At 54.4% G+C, this 17,172-nt stretch overlaps 1 protein-coding gene across 1 annotated transcript; it reads left to right on the plus strand.

Moving 5' to 3' along the window:
- Positions 1–5,737: 5,737 nt before the first annotated feature.
- COPS9 (COP9 signalosome subunit 9) lies at positions 5,738–10,300 on the plus strand. Its single transcript, XM_086375196.1, has 3 exons — positions 5,738–5,830; positions 7,675–7,747; positions 10,031–10,300. The coding sequence occupies exons 1-3, from the start codon at positions 5,768–5,770 to the stop codon at positions 10,066–10,068; spliced, it is 174 nt and encodes a 57-aa protein (XP_086231322.1). The 5' UTR covers positions 5,738–5,767; the 3' UTR covers positions 10,069–10,300.
- Positions 10,301–17,172: the final 6,872 nt, after the last annotated feature.

Here is a 17,172-nt window from a genome sequence, read left to right on the forward strand (position 1 = left end):
CCCACGGTGGGTCTTGGTTTTCTTTGGAGAAGCGGCTCCGCTCAGCCCTTCTTCCTCTCGCTTGATGAACCAGCCTGGCCCCTCTTGACCATCAGGGAGCTCAGACAATAGGCTCTGTCCACGGAGCACCAGCTGCGATTCTCCCCCATCCTCCCACTGAAGCTAGGAGGGGCCCTGGAATGCAGGTGGGGAAACTGAGGCACACAGACACCAGGCAACTGCCTGGCTTGTAGACAGAACCCAGATCCTGTCCAGGCAGGCTTGCCCTAGGGCCCCCACCTTTGGCCACCGAGCTGGGCAGCGAGCAGACTGAGGGGCCACCCTGGGCTGGAGGCCTTGCCCAAGCACCATCCGTCAGGCTGAGCTCACCCTGGGGCAGCTGGTCTTTGAGGATCTCCAGGAGCCTGGGCGCTGGGTCTGCAAGCAGAAGGCCCCCAGAGTGTGACCACCAGGGCCGCAGGCTCAGGGACTTGGGGGTGGGGGGCGTGGGCTGCCCATCCTGGGCCCCGAGCAGCAGAAGGCCTCACGGACAGCACGGACAGCATGTCAGGGACTGCCCTCCCACCCTGGGATAGCTGCTCTATGGTGGGGACCCCACCGGCCAGGTGCAAGAGCTGCAGGTCACACTTGGTCAGATGGTGAAGAAACTGGTTTCCTGGGCTGCAACCAGCTTTCCTTTCACAGTAAAACAACAGAAAGCGCGTTCTATTTAGCTTCCACTGTTGCTCAGTTGCTGAGTCGTGTCTGACTCTTCTGTGACGCCATGGACTGCAGCCCTCCAGGGTCCTCTGCCCATGGGATTTCCCAGGCTAGAATGCTGGAGTGGGGTGCCATTTCCTTCTCTAGGGGATCTTCCCGACCCAGGGATCAAACCTGAATCTCCTGCATTGGCGGGTGGATTCTTTACCTGGAGCCACCTGGGAAGCTCATTTAACTTTAGACACCAGTTTTTGTGCTAGCATTTAACCACAGAGACTAGCACACGTAATGAGAACTGTGTGAGGTCTTGCGAAACTTGTGTGCTGCACGCTGTGTTCGGTGGAAATATGTGATGCAAACGAATGTATCCTTGGGCAGTTTCAAGGCCTGCCCTTTAGCATATGAAGCAGGAAGGTCACTCTGAGAGCTGTCTCCCCGCCTCTGGCACAGACACCAGGCCAGGCGGGGAAGGGCCCCGGAAGGGTGAGGCGGGGAGGTGGCCATGGTGCCCACGTGGCGGCCTTGAGACCACCCACTGGCTCCAGGTGTCCAGCAAGGCTTCTTGCCCTCCCCTCTGCTCCACCTCCTGTGGTCACGGGCAGCTTCCCTTCCCGTCCCCCAGCTTAAATTCTCAAGGGCAAGAGTCTGTTGGTGATGTCAGTATTTTTCCCCTGAGCTAGTTTGAATTTGGTTTCTGTAAATTAACTGCAGACACACAAAAATCCCTGGCTCCTGTGATAGCCCACCTGTGGCGACTGGGCCTCAGCCAAACACACACCTTCGCCCCTCTGGACAGCAGGCTTCCCTTGGCATTGACCTGTGTGTTAATTCATAAGTGTGTGTGTGTGTGTGTGTGTGTGCGCACGCGCGTGTGCGCGCCCATGGTCATTTACATGCCACTCGGAAGTTCGTGCTCCCAGTTACGCTGAGCATTGGAGAGTGAAGGTCCCAGATGCCCCAGTAGGCGGCTCCAAGGACCTCACCCCACGTGCCCCCAAAGGAAGGTCCCAGGGTGCCCTGGCTGGAGCTGTGTCCACACAGCTCTCGGACACACCCACAGCTGCTCAGGACACACGGCTGAATTCCATGTCTTCAAGGCCTAGCTGCCCTTCTCCTGTTCTCAGAAGAAGAAACCCGCATCCTCAAGCCACCCTCGGCAGACACCCTGCCTGCCTGCCCATGGCCCCGGGAGCAGCTCACTCCCCACTTGGGACTCAGACTTGGCTGTGACCCCGTTCACCTGAGCGCACACAACTTCCTCTCTCCTCTGTGCGCCCCTCCAGTCTCCCTCACAGTCGGAGCCCCCTCTTCCCGCCCCACAGCCCACTTTACCGACAAGCACCACCCGCAGCCACTGTCTTCCCGCCCCTGCCTTGGTCGACGATGGCTGCGGGGCCACACGCCCACGGTGCCGAGCAGGCAGTGCCCATGCTGGCTGAGAAACACGCGTGACCTAAAAGTTCAGAACCGTGTTTTATTTGGCAGACATGTTGCTGTTGTTCCCTTGCTAAGTCGTGTCTGACCCTTTGCGACCCCATGGACTGCAGCACACCAGTCTCCCCTGTCCTTCCCTATCTCCCAGAGTTTGCTCAGATTCATGTCCATTAAGTCAGTGATGCCATCCAACCATCTCATCCTCTGCCACCTTGCATCAGGTGGCCAAAGTATTGGAACTTCAGCTTCAGCATCAGTCCTTCCAGTGAATATCCAGGGTCAGTTTCCTTTAGGATAGACTGGTGGGATCTCCTTGATGTTCAAGGGACTCTCAAGAGTCGTCTCCAACACCACAGTTCGAAAGCGGCATTTCTTGGGTGTTCAGCCTTCTTTATGGTCCAATTCTCACATCCATACGTGACTACTGGAAAAAACCATAGCTTTGACTAGATGGACCTTTATAGACAAAGTGATGTCTCTGCTTTTTAATACACTGTCTAGGTTTGTCATAGCTTTCCTTCCAAGGAGGAAGCGTCTTTTAATTTCATGGCTCCAGTCATATTCGATAGTGATTTTGTAACTCAACAAAATAAAGTCTGTCACTGCTTCCACTTTTTCCTTGTCTATGTGAACAAATTTCACTTTCCTGCATTGGAGAAGGAAATGGCAACTCCAGTATTCTTGCTTGGAGAATCCCAGGGACAGAGGAGCCTGTTTGGCTGCTGGCTATGGGGTCGCAAAGAGTTGGACATGACTGACGCGACTTAGCAGCAGCAGCATGTGAACCAAGGGCTGGGACTGGGTCCCACAATCTTAGAAGGGTAGACCATACCGAGGCCTTAAGCTGGAGAGACAGCCTCCCAGATCACTTTGACGGGCTGTCCTGAAGAGGTAAGGGAGGAGCCAGAATATATATATTTTGGAGTTTTTGCCAAAAAAGACTAGGTAGTTGGAACATGAGAAAGAGTACTGTTGATTAAAGAAAACTGGACATCTCAAGTTAGTGAATTTGGTGCTTCTCTATGTTTGGGAAGATACAAGAATCTGGGCTTACTGAATCCACTGCTCTGAGTGCACCTCAGCTATCCGGGGCCAGCATCCTGCCTTTCTTCCTTCTGAATCCCCTCTGGGTGCAGGGTTGGGGGCAGCTGCAGAGGCCAATCGGAGAAGGCAATGGCAACCCACTCCAGTACTCTTGCTTGGAGAATCCCAAGGATGGAGGAGCCTGGTAGGCTGCAGTCCATGGGGTCGCTGAGAGTTGGACACGACTGAGCGACTTCTCTTTCACTTTTCACTTTCCTGCATTGGAGAAGGAAATGGCAACCCACTCCAGTGTTCTTGCCTGGAGAATCCCAGGGACTGGGGAGCCTGTTGGGCTGCCGTCTATGGGGTTGCACAGAGTTGGACACGACTGATGCGACTTAGCAGCAGCAGCAGAGGCCGATGGCCCGATGGCCTCAGGTCGTTTATTTACGATATGACACCGCATTCTCTGTCCACACCTCTGGCCTGGAGCACTCATGAATAGGGCCCTTTGACTCTCAGAGGACGTGGGCTGGAAGTGATCACTGGCAACAGCCTGCAGCCTGCTGTGCCTTGGGGTCCCCCAGTCTGCCCTGTCCTTGCTTCACCTCTGCGGCATCACATGCTGGTTCCCCTCTCTGTAAACATTAGCTTCCCTGCGCCCAGCTCTCCTGGAGACCTAGCCCCTCCACGGGAATGGGGGCTCCGCGCTTTGAAACCACTCAGGAGGGGAGCCTGTTGGTGCCACGGACCCCAGCGTCCCTGGTCTGACTTTCACTCAGGCACTTGAGGTGACTCGTGTCGCAATGATACTGGGGGCTCACCCACACGTCCAGTCACTTCTCCCTTCTCCCTGGTCCACCCACGCCCGACCCAGGCAACAGTCCCAGCTCAATCCCTGTTCAATTCCTGTCTCCCTGCAGCCACCCTCCCCTCCCCAACCCCTACTTCTCCCACAGCCCAGCCCCCTAAGCCCACCCACTTCTAAACCTGTCACTCAAATATCTCCGATTCTCCTTCTGTACCCTCTTCCCCCTCCCTCTTGCCCTCCCTTCTCATTCACATTCTTTTTAAAAAAACTTATGACAAAATAAAGATAATGTAAGATTTATTATCTTAGCTATTTTTGAAAGGCATTAAGTGCATTCACACTGTTATGCAACAATCCTCACCCTCCACCTCCAGACTAGCTCCTTGTCCCAAACTGAAACTCTGTCCCCAATAAAAACTAACTCCTCTTCCCCAGCCCTGTCCTATTTTCTGTCTCTATTAATTTGATTACTCTACAAACCTTATTTAAGTGGAATCATATTTGCTTCTTGGTGATTTCACTGAACATGGTGTCCTCAAGGTTCTCCCGCATTGCAGAAGCAGTCAGAATTTCCTTCCTTTTAAAAGCTGAATAATACTGCATTGCATGGATGCACCACATTTTGCTCAACCATTCAAATGTTGATTCATACCTATTTGAGTTGCTTTCACATTTTAGCCATTGTGAAGAACCACATTTTAACCATCGTGATGAATGTTGCTGTGAACACGGATGTACAAATACTATCTCTTCGAGACCCTGCCTTCAGTTCTTCTGATTATATGCCCAGAAGTGGAATTGCTGGATCATATGGCAAATCTGGCTTCCCAAGTGGTGCTAGTGGTCAAGAACCCACCTGCCAACACCAGAGACGTAAGAGATTTGGGTTCGATCCCTGGGTTGGGAAGATCCCTGGAGGAGGGCATGGCAACCTACTCCAGAATTTTTGCCTGGAGAATCCCGTGGACTGAGGAGCCTGGTGGGCTAATGCTTGGCAAATCTGTTTAATCCTTGAGGAACCTCCATACTGTTTTCAAGAACAGCTGCACCATTTTACATCCCAACCAGCACTGCACAAGGGTTCCTATTTCCCCACATACTCCCAACACTTGTTATTTTCTGGGGTGCTGATAGTAGCCATCTCGATGGGTGTGAGGTGGTATCTCGTTATGGTTTGGTTTGCATTTTGCTGGTGAACAGTGATGCTGAGCATCTTTTCATGGGTTTATCGGTCATTTATAAACCTGCTTTGGAGAAATGTTTATTTGAGACCTTTGCTGACTTTTTAATGAGCCGCTTTGTTTTTTGTTGTTGCATTTTAGGAGGTCTCTGTACATTCTGGATATTAACCTTTTATCAGATACACAGTTTGCAAATATTTTCTCCATTCTCTGGTTGCCCTTCACTCTGCTCACCACTCGCATTCTTTAATGGGTAATTTCTTGGGCACCTATCTGTGCCAGCCCATTAGGGCCAAACTGACTGTGGTGGCAGGCCACCGTGAAGTCATCAAGCAGCTTCTCTTACGTGCTGACAGGCAGCCAAGACCCTGTCCACCCCAGGCCAGACCAGGACTGTCCTCCCCGCAACCGGCCCTAATCAAGACGAATGTAGGAGGGGACCATAGAGTTGAAGGTCCTCCGGAGTCTAGACTCGCCAAATGGTGTTGGTGGTGATGGGGAGGGGGAACCATAGAGTCGGCCGCCCTCCAGCGTCTAGACTTGCCACGACGGGGCACGCACCGGAAGAGGCAGTCAGCGGGCCGGAAGTGAGCCAGGAAAGCTGGGACTGTGTGAGGAGATGAAGCCGGCGGTGGACGAGATGTTTCCCGAGGGCGCCGGGCCGTATGTGGACCTGGACGAGGTGAGGCGGGCCGCGCCGGGCCGGGCAGGAGCGGCTCCACGTCCAGCTCTCGGGCGCGCTTCGGGTCCGGGCCGAGAGAAGGCAGCGGCCCGCAGGGCCCCGCGCTCGCCCTCCCCGCGGTGCCTGCCTTAGCGCTGGGCCCCTGGGAAGCCTGTGGAAGGCGGCCGGTGCTGAGGCGAGCGTCGGTGCCCGCCGCCTGGAGGGCACCCCTGGGTGTGGGCCCCGCTCTGGAGGGCGTGCTGCCGGGCGGCGGGGGCGAGCCCACGTCTGGGAGGCGGGGAGGCGAGGGCCCGGCTGACGGCGGGGCTCGGGAGGGAGGCGGGCACCCGCCGGGGAGCGGGGAGAGGGCCGTTTGTGGGGGCCGTGCGCAGCGCCGTGCCCGGTCCTCCCCTGCTCCAGTGGGTTACAGGAGGCTCCTGTGGTGCTGGTGTTCCGTGGTCTCCAAGTGTCAGGCCAGCTCCCCAGGGTCAGGGCCTCCGTTTCTCTTTCTTACAGCCCGGGGCGGGGGGACAGCCCCAGCCTGCGTGCTCCTGGAGATAGCTACGGAGAGAGTCATTGCCAGCCCCAGTGTATGGGGAGGTTGGCGGTGCAGGTTGTTAGAAGCCCTCCCACGGCTTAGGGGGGTGGGCCAGCAAAGCCTTAGGAGTGCAGCTGACTGCAGCCAGATGCCGGAGGCCGTGCTGGGTGGCATGGGGACGGGGGAGGGCGTCTAAGGGAAGGCACGGTCATACGGTTTAACGTGCGGGCCAGACCTTTAGGTGCCTAAGGGAGAGCGGGGGATGAAGCCGGGAGGTGGGGGGAGATGGGGGCGCGGGCAGAGGGCACCAGACCTTGAATTGCTCCCCGCTGTCCTGGGATGGGTGGGCTCTCCATACCCAACTCCAGGAGGCTGTCGCGCTTCCGCTAACCCTGCTTCTCAGCTCTCACTCCAGGCGCTGCCTTAGGCAGGTGTGGGGTCCCTGGAAGGCTCTACTGTGGGGGTGGTGGGCTCCGCAGATGGGCAGAGAGAGTGGGGTGGTGTGAACCGAGGAACAGGAAGCCAGAAGAGGGTGTGAATGAAGGCCAGGCCTCCAGGGGCCAAGTCCACACCGCTGTCACTGCAGGGCTTCCAGTGGTGTGCAGGGTGGGGGGTGGGGCTAGCTCACTGAGGAGAGAAGGGAGGCCTCTGAGAACCCTGGTTGCTGAGAGCAGCCGCCCGCAGCTCTATGGGGAACTCAGGAGGTGCTCAGCTGTCTGAGCCGGAAGAGGTGGACAGACAGCCTGGGGGGTGCTGGGAGTCAGGGTGCAGAGGGACCAGGGTGCCGCCCCCAGAGGCCTCTGCTGTCGTGTCCCCACGTGACCTGAGAGGCTCAGAGTCCTCATGACACCGCCCAGCTTTGGTACTGACATTGTTTTACTGCCCACGCTGAGGGGTGGCCGGTGATAGAACCCCCACCAGAAGAACCCCAGGTCAGCAGGTCAGTTTCTCAGGGGAAACGGCTTAATTCTCAGAAGAAGCAGGGGGCATGGAGAGCAGAGGGATCGGTGGGCTCAGTGGGGCCTCTGTGGCCAGGCCAGTGGGGACAGGAGCCCCCTCCCGTGGTGTGTGCAGGAGAGCTGCCGTCCAGGCAGGATTCTCTGTAAAAGGCATGGAGGAGCCTAGGACCCCAAGACCTGAGGGGACCTTCCCGTCATTCCTCCAAATGCTGCCTGCCTCCCCCCTGCTCCAGCCACTTCCTTCCCTGGACTGAATTTGGTCCCTGACCTGGACACTTTCTGCCCAGAAGTGGTATGGAGCCTGTGAGGCACTTACCTTCATTCTCTCTGAACACCCCGCTGACATAACCTTTCCTTCCCCCAACCAGGCAGGAGGCAGCACCGGGCTCCTGATGGACTTGGCAGCCAATGAAAAGGCAGTTCACGCAGACTTTTTTAATGGTAAGGATGCCGGCATTGGCTTGCCTATTTCAGCCGATGTTTCTTTTGCAGGTTATGGGGTGGAGCAGCTTCAAGAGATGAGTGACGTGGGTTGTGGCCAGGTTCTCTGTCGTTCTTGGACTGCGGTGCAGCTGTGGGAAATGGGCTACCCTGTTTTTCAGGAGGGAGAGGAGCTCCTGTCCCGCGTGGAATCTGAGCCCAAGACTGTGGCAGCGTCTGCCCACCAGGCTCTCTCCGCGCTCCTGACGGCTGTGCTCTGGGCTCCTCCTTTCGCCCGGGTGCTCATCCCCAATGCCTGTGCGGAGCAACAGTGCCCTCTTGCTCCCCCTGTGCCTCTTCTCTGAGACCAGCAGCTGTTCGTGTTCGAGTTCGGTGCTAGTTTGAGGAACATGGGTGGAGTTTTACGAAATAACAGTGAAAAACGAACTTTATAGGAAGTCTTCATCCACGTTTGAGGGGGTATTTTCTTGTTCCCTTCCGATTTCTTAGGGCATTGTTCCTACAGATTTATTAATCCTTACCGAGGGTTAAATCGTAAGTAGAAACACAAGACCGCTCTCTCAGGAGAGTTCAGTGGTGTTTTCTCTCTCATCACTTTCTTTCATGCAGGGTGCCTGTGACTACAAAGAACTTTGGTCACTGGTCAGTGGCAGCTAGGATTTTATCTTGCCCTGTTGGTTTTTGCTGGCCCCAGACCCCTCTCAAACCTGAGCCCATTTTCTCTGTTCTGTTCAGGCCCCCGTTGGCTGAACAGAAAAGCCAGGCTGTGTTATGAGGACAGGAGGTGACATTTGGGCCCCTGGAACTGAGTAGCATTTAAGTTCTTTAGGGGAGTGGGTGTGGGGGCACGGGGTGCAGAGGTCTGAGTGTTCTCCAGAGTCACTCGTGAGCCTCACCCGGGCAGGAGTGTGTGCTCGCCAACCCGGCACGACCCAACCTCACTCCTCCTCTGCCAGCCTGGGGGCTTAGAGGCAGTTGGCTGTATCTAGGGTTCACGTTCACGGATTTTGGACAGCAGCTCTTTAGTTCTGACAGAAGCTCTGTGGGAGGGACCCAGGCCGCCTTGCCCGATGAGCACAAGAGCGGATGAGGGCCTTTCTCCCGCAGAGGCCAATTCCTCGGAAAAGGGAAGGAGCTCGAGCTTGGCTCGGGCATGCTGCCTGGCAGGTTGTGACGGCCCAGCATGTGGGAGGCGTTTCCCTGCCAGGAAGCCCAGTGGCCTGTGGAGGGGCTTGTCCTGAGCCCTTTTCACTCACCGAACAGACGGCTTTGATGGTCTCTTGTCCCCGAGGCAGTGGGTTCTAGCCCTGAACCGGGCCCGCTGTCTTCACTCACGTCTTACAAAACAGGAGCGTCTTCGAGAAGGGGCGGGCCGAGACAGCTCCACGATGGGAGCCTGATGGGTGGCACGGTGCCTCCAGGGGCGCCTCCAGGCTGGGTCTCAGGAGGCGGCACCTGCAGGGGGTGGGGGTGCCTGGCGCCGCCGTCCCGGAAAGCAGCTGCGTGGGGCCTGGTGGCCCTCTCGCTGGTCCGTTACTCTGCACATCCTCAGTGCATGGTGCGTGAGTGGGATGGTAGTGCTTTTTCCCTCGTTGTGAGAGTAACACCCGTGGTGGAAGTTTAGAGAATTTACACAGAAGTACACAGAAGGGCAAAAGAACCCTGAACGAGGTTTTACCCCGGCAGATGCAGTGCACCCTGATTTTGCGGCGTTTCTTCCAGTGGGAATGGGCTCGGGTTGTGATTTTCAAGCTAACTATAGGTCCAACCCTTTTAACGGGAGTCTCACGGGCTCTGAGTTCTCACAGCGCTCCGTCCCTCCACCACCTTCCTCCCACCCACCCCCCCGCCCCGCACCCCCCTCCCCACCCCGGCCCCAGCATTTCCACTCTCAGGCTGCGAGCCTCCGGGGGCTTCCGCCAGCCGCCCCTTCACCTCCACGCAGCGTCAACATGAGTGGGGCCTGGCCGTGCTCACAGGTGCGGGCTCTGCCCTGCACAGTCCTGGCTGTGAGGGTCGCCCACAGAGTCCAGAGCACACCGCGTGTTTTCTCGAGGTTGTCGTCTAAATGGAAACAAAACTAAAGGTGCCCGCTGGACCGCTGTCTTCTTGGGCTGCGTCAGCCCTGGTTGGGTAAAGTTGGGAACCCGTCACGGGAAAGTCATTTATCAGATTGTCTTCTGTTTTCTCTCTGGTTTTGAACGACCGCATAACCCCTTTATGTTATGTTCTCTGTTATTGACCTTGTGTGACCATCAATTTGTGGTTTTATTCATTTTGTAGATTTTGAAGATCTCTTTGACGATGATGATATCCAGTGAGGTGTGTCCAGCGGTGCGTCTGGCTGAGCTTCGCCATGTGGTGGTGTGGTGGGGCTCCTTAAAGGACAGTTTCATGTGGTTCCAGAGAACTTGTGGGAATTGCTAGAATTTAGGAGATGGTTAGCCAAGAAAGAGAAGAAGGTTTTAACCATCTGGAGGAGGCCTGTTAAACTCTGAATGTGGCCAGCTTTTGTCCTTAACTTCAGTTAAAATAAAGTGATGTTATTACTTACAGGGTAACTTTGATTCTTGCATTTTGAGTGAATGTTACAGTCCCTGGACATCTGCGTATGTATGCCCCTGTGTGTGTTCCATGCTAAGAGAAGCAGATCTCCTCATAGAAACACACACTGTGCTTTTTGCGTTATGACCTTGAGTGATTCTGACAGCTCACAGTTGCTGAGGTGGTGCTTGTGTGAGACCCTGTGAGACCCTGCTCCTGTCCCGTGGGCTCCCCCGGTGGGCCTCGTGTTCGGCTCTGACATCAGAGCAGCTGCTGCCCCCAGACCTGAGGCTTGAGGAAACAGGCAGCTTGGTGATGACTGAAGGAGACGCCTCCCACCTGAGAAATGTGTGCCTCAGTCCATTTCAGAGGAGAGCCTAGTGTCTCTGGGGGCAGTTTCTTACTGGTCCATCTCAGCAGCTGATAATGGCTGTGAACACTCGGATCTCACATCAGTCTTGAGGAATGTGTCTTTGATCAGGAACAACCCAGGGCACACGACTTGGTGGTTCCCATAGCTCCGAGCAGAGCAGAGCCGCTTAGTGGATGAGTCAGGCTGTCCCTTCTCACTGTGAGAACCACCAAATGGAGCAGCCTGACGGCCTGGCTGTGAAAGAGCCGTGTTTACTGAGAATCATCATCTCGTGAGTGCCGAGTGGGCTTCTGCTCTTTGCATGCCCCTCCTGGTGGAGCTCGGCCCCCGGCAGGGAGGACCAGTTGTCCAGGGCAGCTCAAGGGGCCAACATGAGGGCAGCATCCCAGTAAAGGCCAGGTTAGGAGGGCCTGGGGACCCCATCACGGGAGGCCCTGCCCTGGGACCCCAGGCTGCTTCCACATTAGACTCTAACGGCAGGGCTTCCAGCAGGAGCTGCACGGCCTGACTCCAGGGAGAGGTATCTCGGGGTCTGTTTTTGAGGTCACATACTGGGCAGTCCGCTTTACTCAGTGGGCTCCTTGGAGCAGGCCCGGAAGGCTCTGTGGGGAAGGACGGGGCATTTGGCCATCAGCAGTGGCCGCGGTTTGGTCTGTGAGCTGTGAGGGCTGCACCCATTCAGGCCTCAGGATTGGGAAGGCCCTTTCGGACAAGGGGAGGTGCTGGGAGGAGGATCCCCGCTCGTGGCCATGGCGAGGACTTGGAGAGTATTGTCTGCTAAGGTGGGGTGTCTGGATCCTTGTTGAATTGCAGGTTCTTGGAAGTGAGAGCTCCTAATGCAGGGAGCCTGTCAAAACCACGTGAACAAGCACGTGGGTTATTGGGGTTGAGCTCTGGGGAATTTGGGTTTGGGGAAGAAGTTGGAGAAAGAGCTGTTTTAATGCTCTGAACTGTGAAGACTAGTGGAGGCCTTTGGAAGAACCATCTGCTCTCCCTGCCCTTACAGTTCTCGGTCTTCCTGGGTAGAGGGAAAACATTTGTCCCTCAGCCTCTGCCCCGGCCGCTTGTTTGAATGGAAAGGGGCTTACGTGCTCTTTATCAGGGCTCAGGAGACTGCCGGGAGAGGAGGCTGGCCTCCATACATGCGAGCAGCTGGGTTAGGGACACTTCCAAAGCAAATGACACTGTCAGGAAGCAGCATTACTGACTTCAGGAAATTGAGGGCTGTGAGTTCTGCTTGATGTCAAGATGAGAAAAAGGTGCTGAAATGAAGAGCCCTTTTGTCCTTCGAGAGGCCAGAGGCCAGGGCTCCTCCCCCGGAGCTCCTGTCCTGTGGAAACGTGGTCTTCTTGTCGCACACGTGACTTGGCCCCAGGTCACCCAGCGCTTGGGGGGCAGAGGGGTGCCAGCCCTTGGTCAAGGGCTGCATTCTCTCACCGAGACCAAAAACAAAGCCAGGAGACACTCAGCATATTAAGAAGGAAGACAGGAAGCCTGGGTCCCAAAGGGCTGGACTGTTAACATTTGCTGACGCAGAGAATGTTTATAGACTGGTACCAAGGAGGCACGCACTGGAGATTGATGGGCACCGAGACGCCAGTTTGCAGAAGAACCAACTCAGACGGCCAGGGAGCACTTAGAGGTGCTCAGGGTCACAGGAAGTCGGCGAAACGTCCGCTGAGGCAGCAGGATGCCACTTTGCTTGCTGGAGGGCAGAGGCTTTGTGATGAGGGGTCCCATGCCGGCGGGGGTTGGGTGGGACTAGGGGAACCGTGGTCTCTTTGGAAGAGATGCAGTGACAGTGATGAAGACTGGAGAGACCCAGCAGAACCCAGACACGATGTTGATTCTAGTGTTTTTCCTCTGGGAAACAATATCGAGACTGAATGATCACGATGAGGAAGTGATGGTGCAGGCACGCCTCGGGGAGCCCTGCGTCCCCTACAGAGTGGCCTTGGGCCTGGGGGGCATTACATGGGCCCCTGTGGGTGGGGAGGCTGAGAGGCAGGAGAGGGGCTGTTACCTGGCATGTTTATACCTGTTCATCTGACGTACAGACTATTTTTTGGGGCTCCAAAATCACTGCAGATGGTGACTGCAGCCATGAAATTAAAAGATGCTTACTCCTTGGCAGGAAACTTATGACCAACCTAGACAGCATATTCAATAACCTCAGATATGCAGATGATACCACCCTTACGGCAGAAAGTGAAGAAGAACTAAAAAGCCTCTTGATGAAAGTGAAAGAGGAGAGTGAAAAAGTTGACTTAAAGCTCAACATTCAGAAAACAAAGATCATGGCATCTGGTCCCATCAATTCATGGGAAATAGATGGGGAAACAGTGGAAACAGTGTCAGACTTTATTTTTTTGGGCTCCAAAATCACTGCAGATGGTGACTGCGGCCATGAAATTAAAAGATGCTTACTCCTTGGAAGGAAAGTTATGACCAACCTAGATAGCATATTGAAAAGCAGAGACATTACTTTGCCATTAAAGGTCCATCTAGTCAAGGCTATGGTTTTTCCAGTGGTCATGTATGGATGTGAGAGTTGGACTGTGAAGAAAGCTGAGCACCGAAGAATTGATGCTTTTGAACTGTGGTGTTGGAGAAGACTCTTGAGAGTCCCTTGGACTGCAAGGAGATCCAACCAGTCCATTCTGAAGGAGATCAGCCCTGGGATTTCTTTGGAAGGAATGATGCTAAAGCTGAAACTCCAGTACTTTGGCCACCTCATGCGAAGAGTTGACTCACTGGAAAAGACTCTGATGCTGGGAGGGATTGGGGGCAGGAGGAGAAGGGGACGACAGAGGATGAGATGGCTGGATGGCATCACTGACTCGATGGATGTGAGTCTGAGTGAACTCTGGGAGTTGGTGATGGACAGGGAGGCTTGGCGTGCTGATTCATGGGATCGCAAAGAGTCGGACACGACTGAGCAACTGAACTGAGCTGATGCATGTGTGCAGGGGTCCCTGTGGCTCAGACGGTAAAGAATCTGCCTGTAGTGCAGGAGACCAGGGTTCAATCCCAGGGTTGGGAAGATCCCCTGGAGAAGGGAACAGCTACCCACTCCAGTGTTCTTGTCTGGAGAATCCCATGGACAGAGGCTACAGTCCATGGTGTCACAAAGACATCACTGAGCAACTAACACTTCCATGGATGTGTGCAGGGGCTTCCCTGATGGCTCAGTGGTGAAGAATCCACCTGCCAATTCAAGAGACATGGGTTTGAAAGATCCCCTGGAGAAGGAAATGGCAGCCCACTCCAGTATTCTTGCCTGGGAAATCCCATGGACAGAGGAGCCTGGAGGGCAGTAGTCCATGGGGTCAGAAAAGAATCAGAGACAGCCTAGTGACTAAACAATAACAGATGCACATGTGTAGGGACACCTCCTCCTGTGCGCCCAGCTTGGCCTGCAGGCTGTGATGACATACGTGTGTGTGTGAATGTTTCAGAAAAGACGGCGCTCCCAGCCCTGAGGGGAAGGGCAATAAATGAGGAGCCCTTGAAAACTCAGTGTACAGGTGTGGGGGCAGGTGTGGGGTTTGTGGGGGCAGGTGTGGGAGCAAGTGTGGGGAGTTGTGGGGCAGGTGGGGGGGGGTTTGGGGGCAGGTGTGGGGTCAGGCAGTCAGGGGCCTCCCTTTCTGGAAGAGGAACTTGTGGGGAACCGAGACTTTGAGGTGAGTGGGAGAAGAGGCCTTAGGAGAGGGCAGGAGAGCGGCCCAGGTGTGTGTAGGGCCTCGAGGTGGGAGAGTGGGTGGCCATCAGGGAAGGAGAGGGGGCTCCAAGCCATGAGGGGCACGGGGGTGGAGGGCAGCGCTCAGGAGGCTTTTCCTCCCGTCTCCTGCATCTGCCCCAGGCTGGTTCCAGTTCTGCAGCTGAAGTGGAGCCCGAAGGCCTGGTCTTTGTCGTCAAGGACCAGTAGCTGTTAAGGAGGGACTGATTTCCCGGCTGGATCCCTGAGCCTGGAGCCTGGAGAGACACAGCGCTGGGGCGTGTGTTCAGCGGGAGTCTGCCCTGCACTGCAGTATTTTCTGCTCCGCTGAGAACTGGCTTGCGTCCTGACAGCACAGAGCTGACTCTGTACCCCTCAAGGGCACTTGGGGTCTGCAGGCAGGTGGAGGCTTCCTGCAGGAAGGCGCCTGTGTGGGGACCCAGGAGATGGCGCCAGCCAGCAGCCCTTGGCCAGTGCTGTGGGTTTTGCTTGTTTCTTTTTTTTTTTTTTAATTTCCTTTGACTCAACTTTAGCATTTATTTTGCTGAGACAATTTTTCTGTCACTTGGAGGGCTCAGTTCTGTCTCCAGCTGTGTCCAGAGCAGTTAAGTAAATGTTGAAGGAACCTGCTGGAGTCCTTGCTGAGACAGGAAAACCACCAACGTGCCATGAAACGACATTTGAAGCAGTTGGCTGGATTTTTTTCTTTACTTAGTATCTTGCTGATGATCATAATAATGCCCCAAAGATGCCTTTCATTGAGAGCCAGCTTTGAGCACAGCATTTATATTCCACCAAGTCCTCTGAATGTTCCAGAGAGGAGGGTCACGTATTATTCAGTTGCTGGTAAATACACCGAGGCTCATGGAGGTGACAAGCCCTCCCCGAGCTGGCCCTCCAAGTGGGGTGGAGTGGGCTTCGTCCCAGAGCCATGGAGTGTTCCTACTTTAGACATTAGGCAGGGGCCCTGGTTCTGCCCTCTAAGACATGGGAGCTGGAGGAAACTGGTTAATACTCCTGCCTCCCTGTTTCTCATCTACACAAATGAGGGATATAAAGACACCCAGCTCAGTTTCTTCTCAGCAAAAGATAGCATTGAGGAACAGCCAAGCTGTAGATGGGGGAGCATTGCAGTACAGGTCCTAGCAAAGGGCTCATTCAGAATATATGAAGAGCTCCTACAAGCCAACAGTAAAACGCAGACAACCTAAGCAAATGTTGGCAAGAGACGGGAAGGGGAGATTTGCACAGAGACACGCACTTGGCCTCTGAGCATCTGAGCTGATGCTCAACACACAGCGGGGTGACGGAGCAACGTTCCTTTCCCACTGACTAGAGTGAAAACTCACGCGTCAATCGATCAAGTGCCCCCCACCCCTGCCCTGGCCCGCCTCCACGCCCAGGTGACTTCACTGCAGCGTGAACTGTGTTCTTCACGCATCGTGGTTAATAGGCCCAAAGTGTGTAGTCAACACACCCGCCTCGCAGAGCAGGCTGTGAGCCTGGGTCAGGGCTGGCTCTGCTTTACTGTGGATTGTGGGGTGGGGGGCTCCCTGCTCAGGTCTTTACCTCATTTTATCACTCATCCTACAACCACTCTACAGGATAGCTCTTGTTACTTTTTCTTTTTTAAAGACTCTGTGTTAGGCCCTGAAATTTGCCCCCTATTCATAGGTGATGTCTGCGTTTGGTTTCGGTATTAGGAGAACACTGGCCTCGTAGAATGAGCTGGGAGTTATTCCCTCTGCTTCTGTCCTCGGAAAGAAGTGCTAGAGAACGGGCATAATTTCTTCAGCATCTGGTAGGACCCACCCGATTCCCATCTGGGATTGGGGTTTTCTGTTTTGGAAGGCTATTCACTACTGTCTTCAGTTTCTTGAAAAGATACAGCCATAACAAGATTGTCAATTTCTTCTTGTGTGAATTTTGACAGACTGTGTCTTTCAAGAAATTAGTCCATTTCATCTAAGTTATCAAATTATTGGGCATAGAGTTTTAGTATTATTTCATTATCCTTTTATGTTTTTCTTTTTTTAGCTTTTTTATTGGAATAGAGTTACTTTACAATGTTGGGTTAGTTTCTGGTACATAGTGAAGCAAGTCGTCTGTGTATACACATGTCTCCTCCCTCTTGGACCTCCCTTCCTCCCTGCCCCATCCCACTCCTCTAGGTCAACACAGGAGCACCGAGCGGGGCTCCCAGTGCTTTGTTGCGGGCTCCCACTAGCCATCTGTTGTACACATCGTAGTGTGTATATGTCAATCCTAATGTCCAGATTCATCCCACCCTCTCGTTCCCCCACTGGTACCCACATGTCCACTCTTTGCATCTGTGTCTGTTCTTGAAGATGAATGGATAAAGAAGATGTGGTCAGTGAGTTCAGTCACTCAGTCTTGTCCAACTCTTTGTGACCCCACGGACTGCAGCACGCCAGGCTTCCCTGTCCACCACCAACTCCCGGAGCTTGCTTGTAAACTCATGTCCATTAAGTTGGTGATGTCATCCAACCATCTCAACTACTGTTGTTCGTTTTCCTCCTGCCTTCAATGTTTCCCAGCATCAGGGTCTTTTCCAACGACTCAGTTCTTTGCATCAGGTGGCCAAAGGATTGGAGTTTCGGCATCAGCCCTTCCAATGAATATTCAGGACTGATTTCCTTTAGTATTGACTGGTTTGATTTCCATGCAATCCAAGATACTCTCAAGAGTTTTCTACAACACCGCAGTTCAAAAGCATCAGTTCTTCGACACTCAGCATTCTTTATGGTCCAACTCTCACATCCATACATG

The sequence above is a fragment of the Bos grunniens genome, chromosome 3, assembly GCF_055505025.1.
Source record: "Bos grunniens cultivar Pamir isolate PY7600 chromosome 3, Bosgru_T2T1.0, whole genome shotgun sequence".
Classification (NCBI taxonomy): Eukaryota; Metazoa; Chordata; class Mammalia; order Artiodactyla; family Bovidae; genus Bos; species Bos grunniens.

Excerpts from the sequence above, each read along its gene's own strand:
- COPS9 (XM_086375196.1), top strand. The coding sequence starts at position 5,768 with ATGAAGCCGGCGGTGGACGAGATGTTTCCCGAGGGCGCCGGGCCGTAT. Across the intron at positions 5,831-7,674 it reads CGTATGTGGACCTGGACGAG|GCAGGAGGCAGCACCGGGCT; the intron begins GTGAGGCGGGCC and ends TCCCCCAACCAG. Across the intron at positions 7,748-10,030 it reads TCACGCAGACTTTTTTAATG|ATTTTGAAGATCTCTTTGAC; the intron begins GTAAGGATGCCG and ends TTCATTTTGTAG.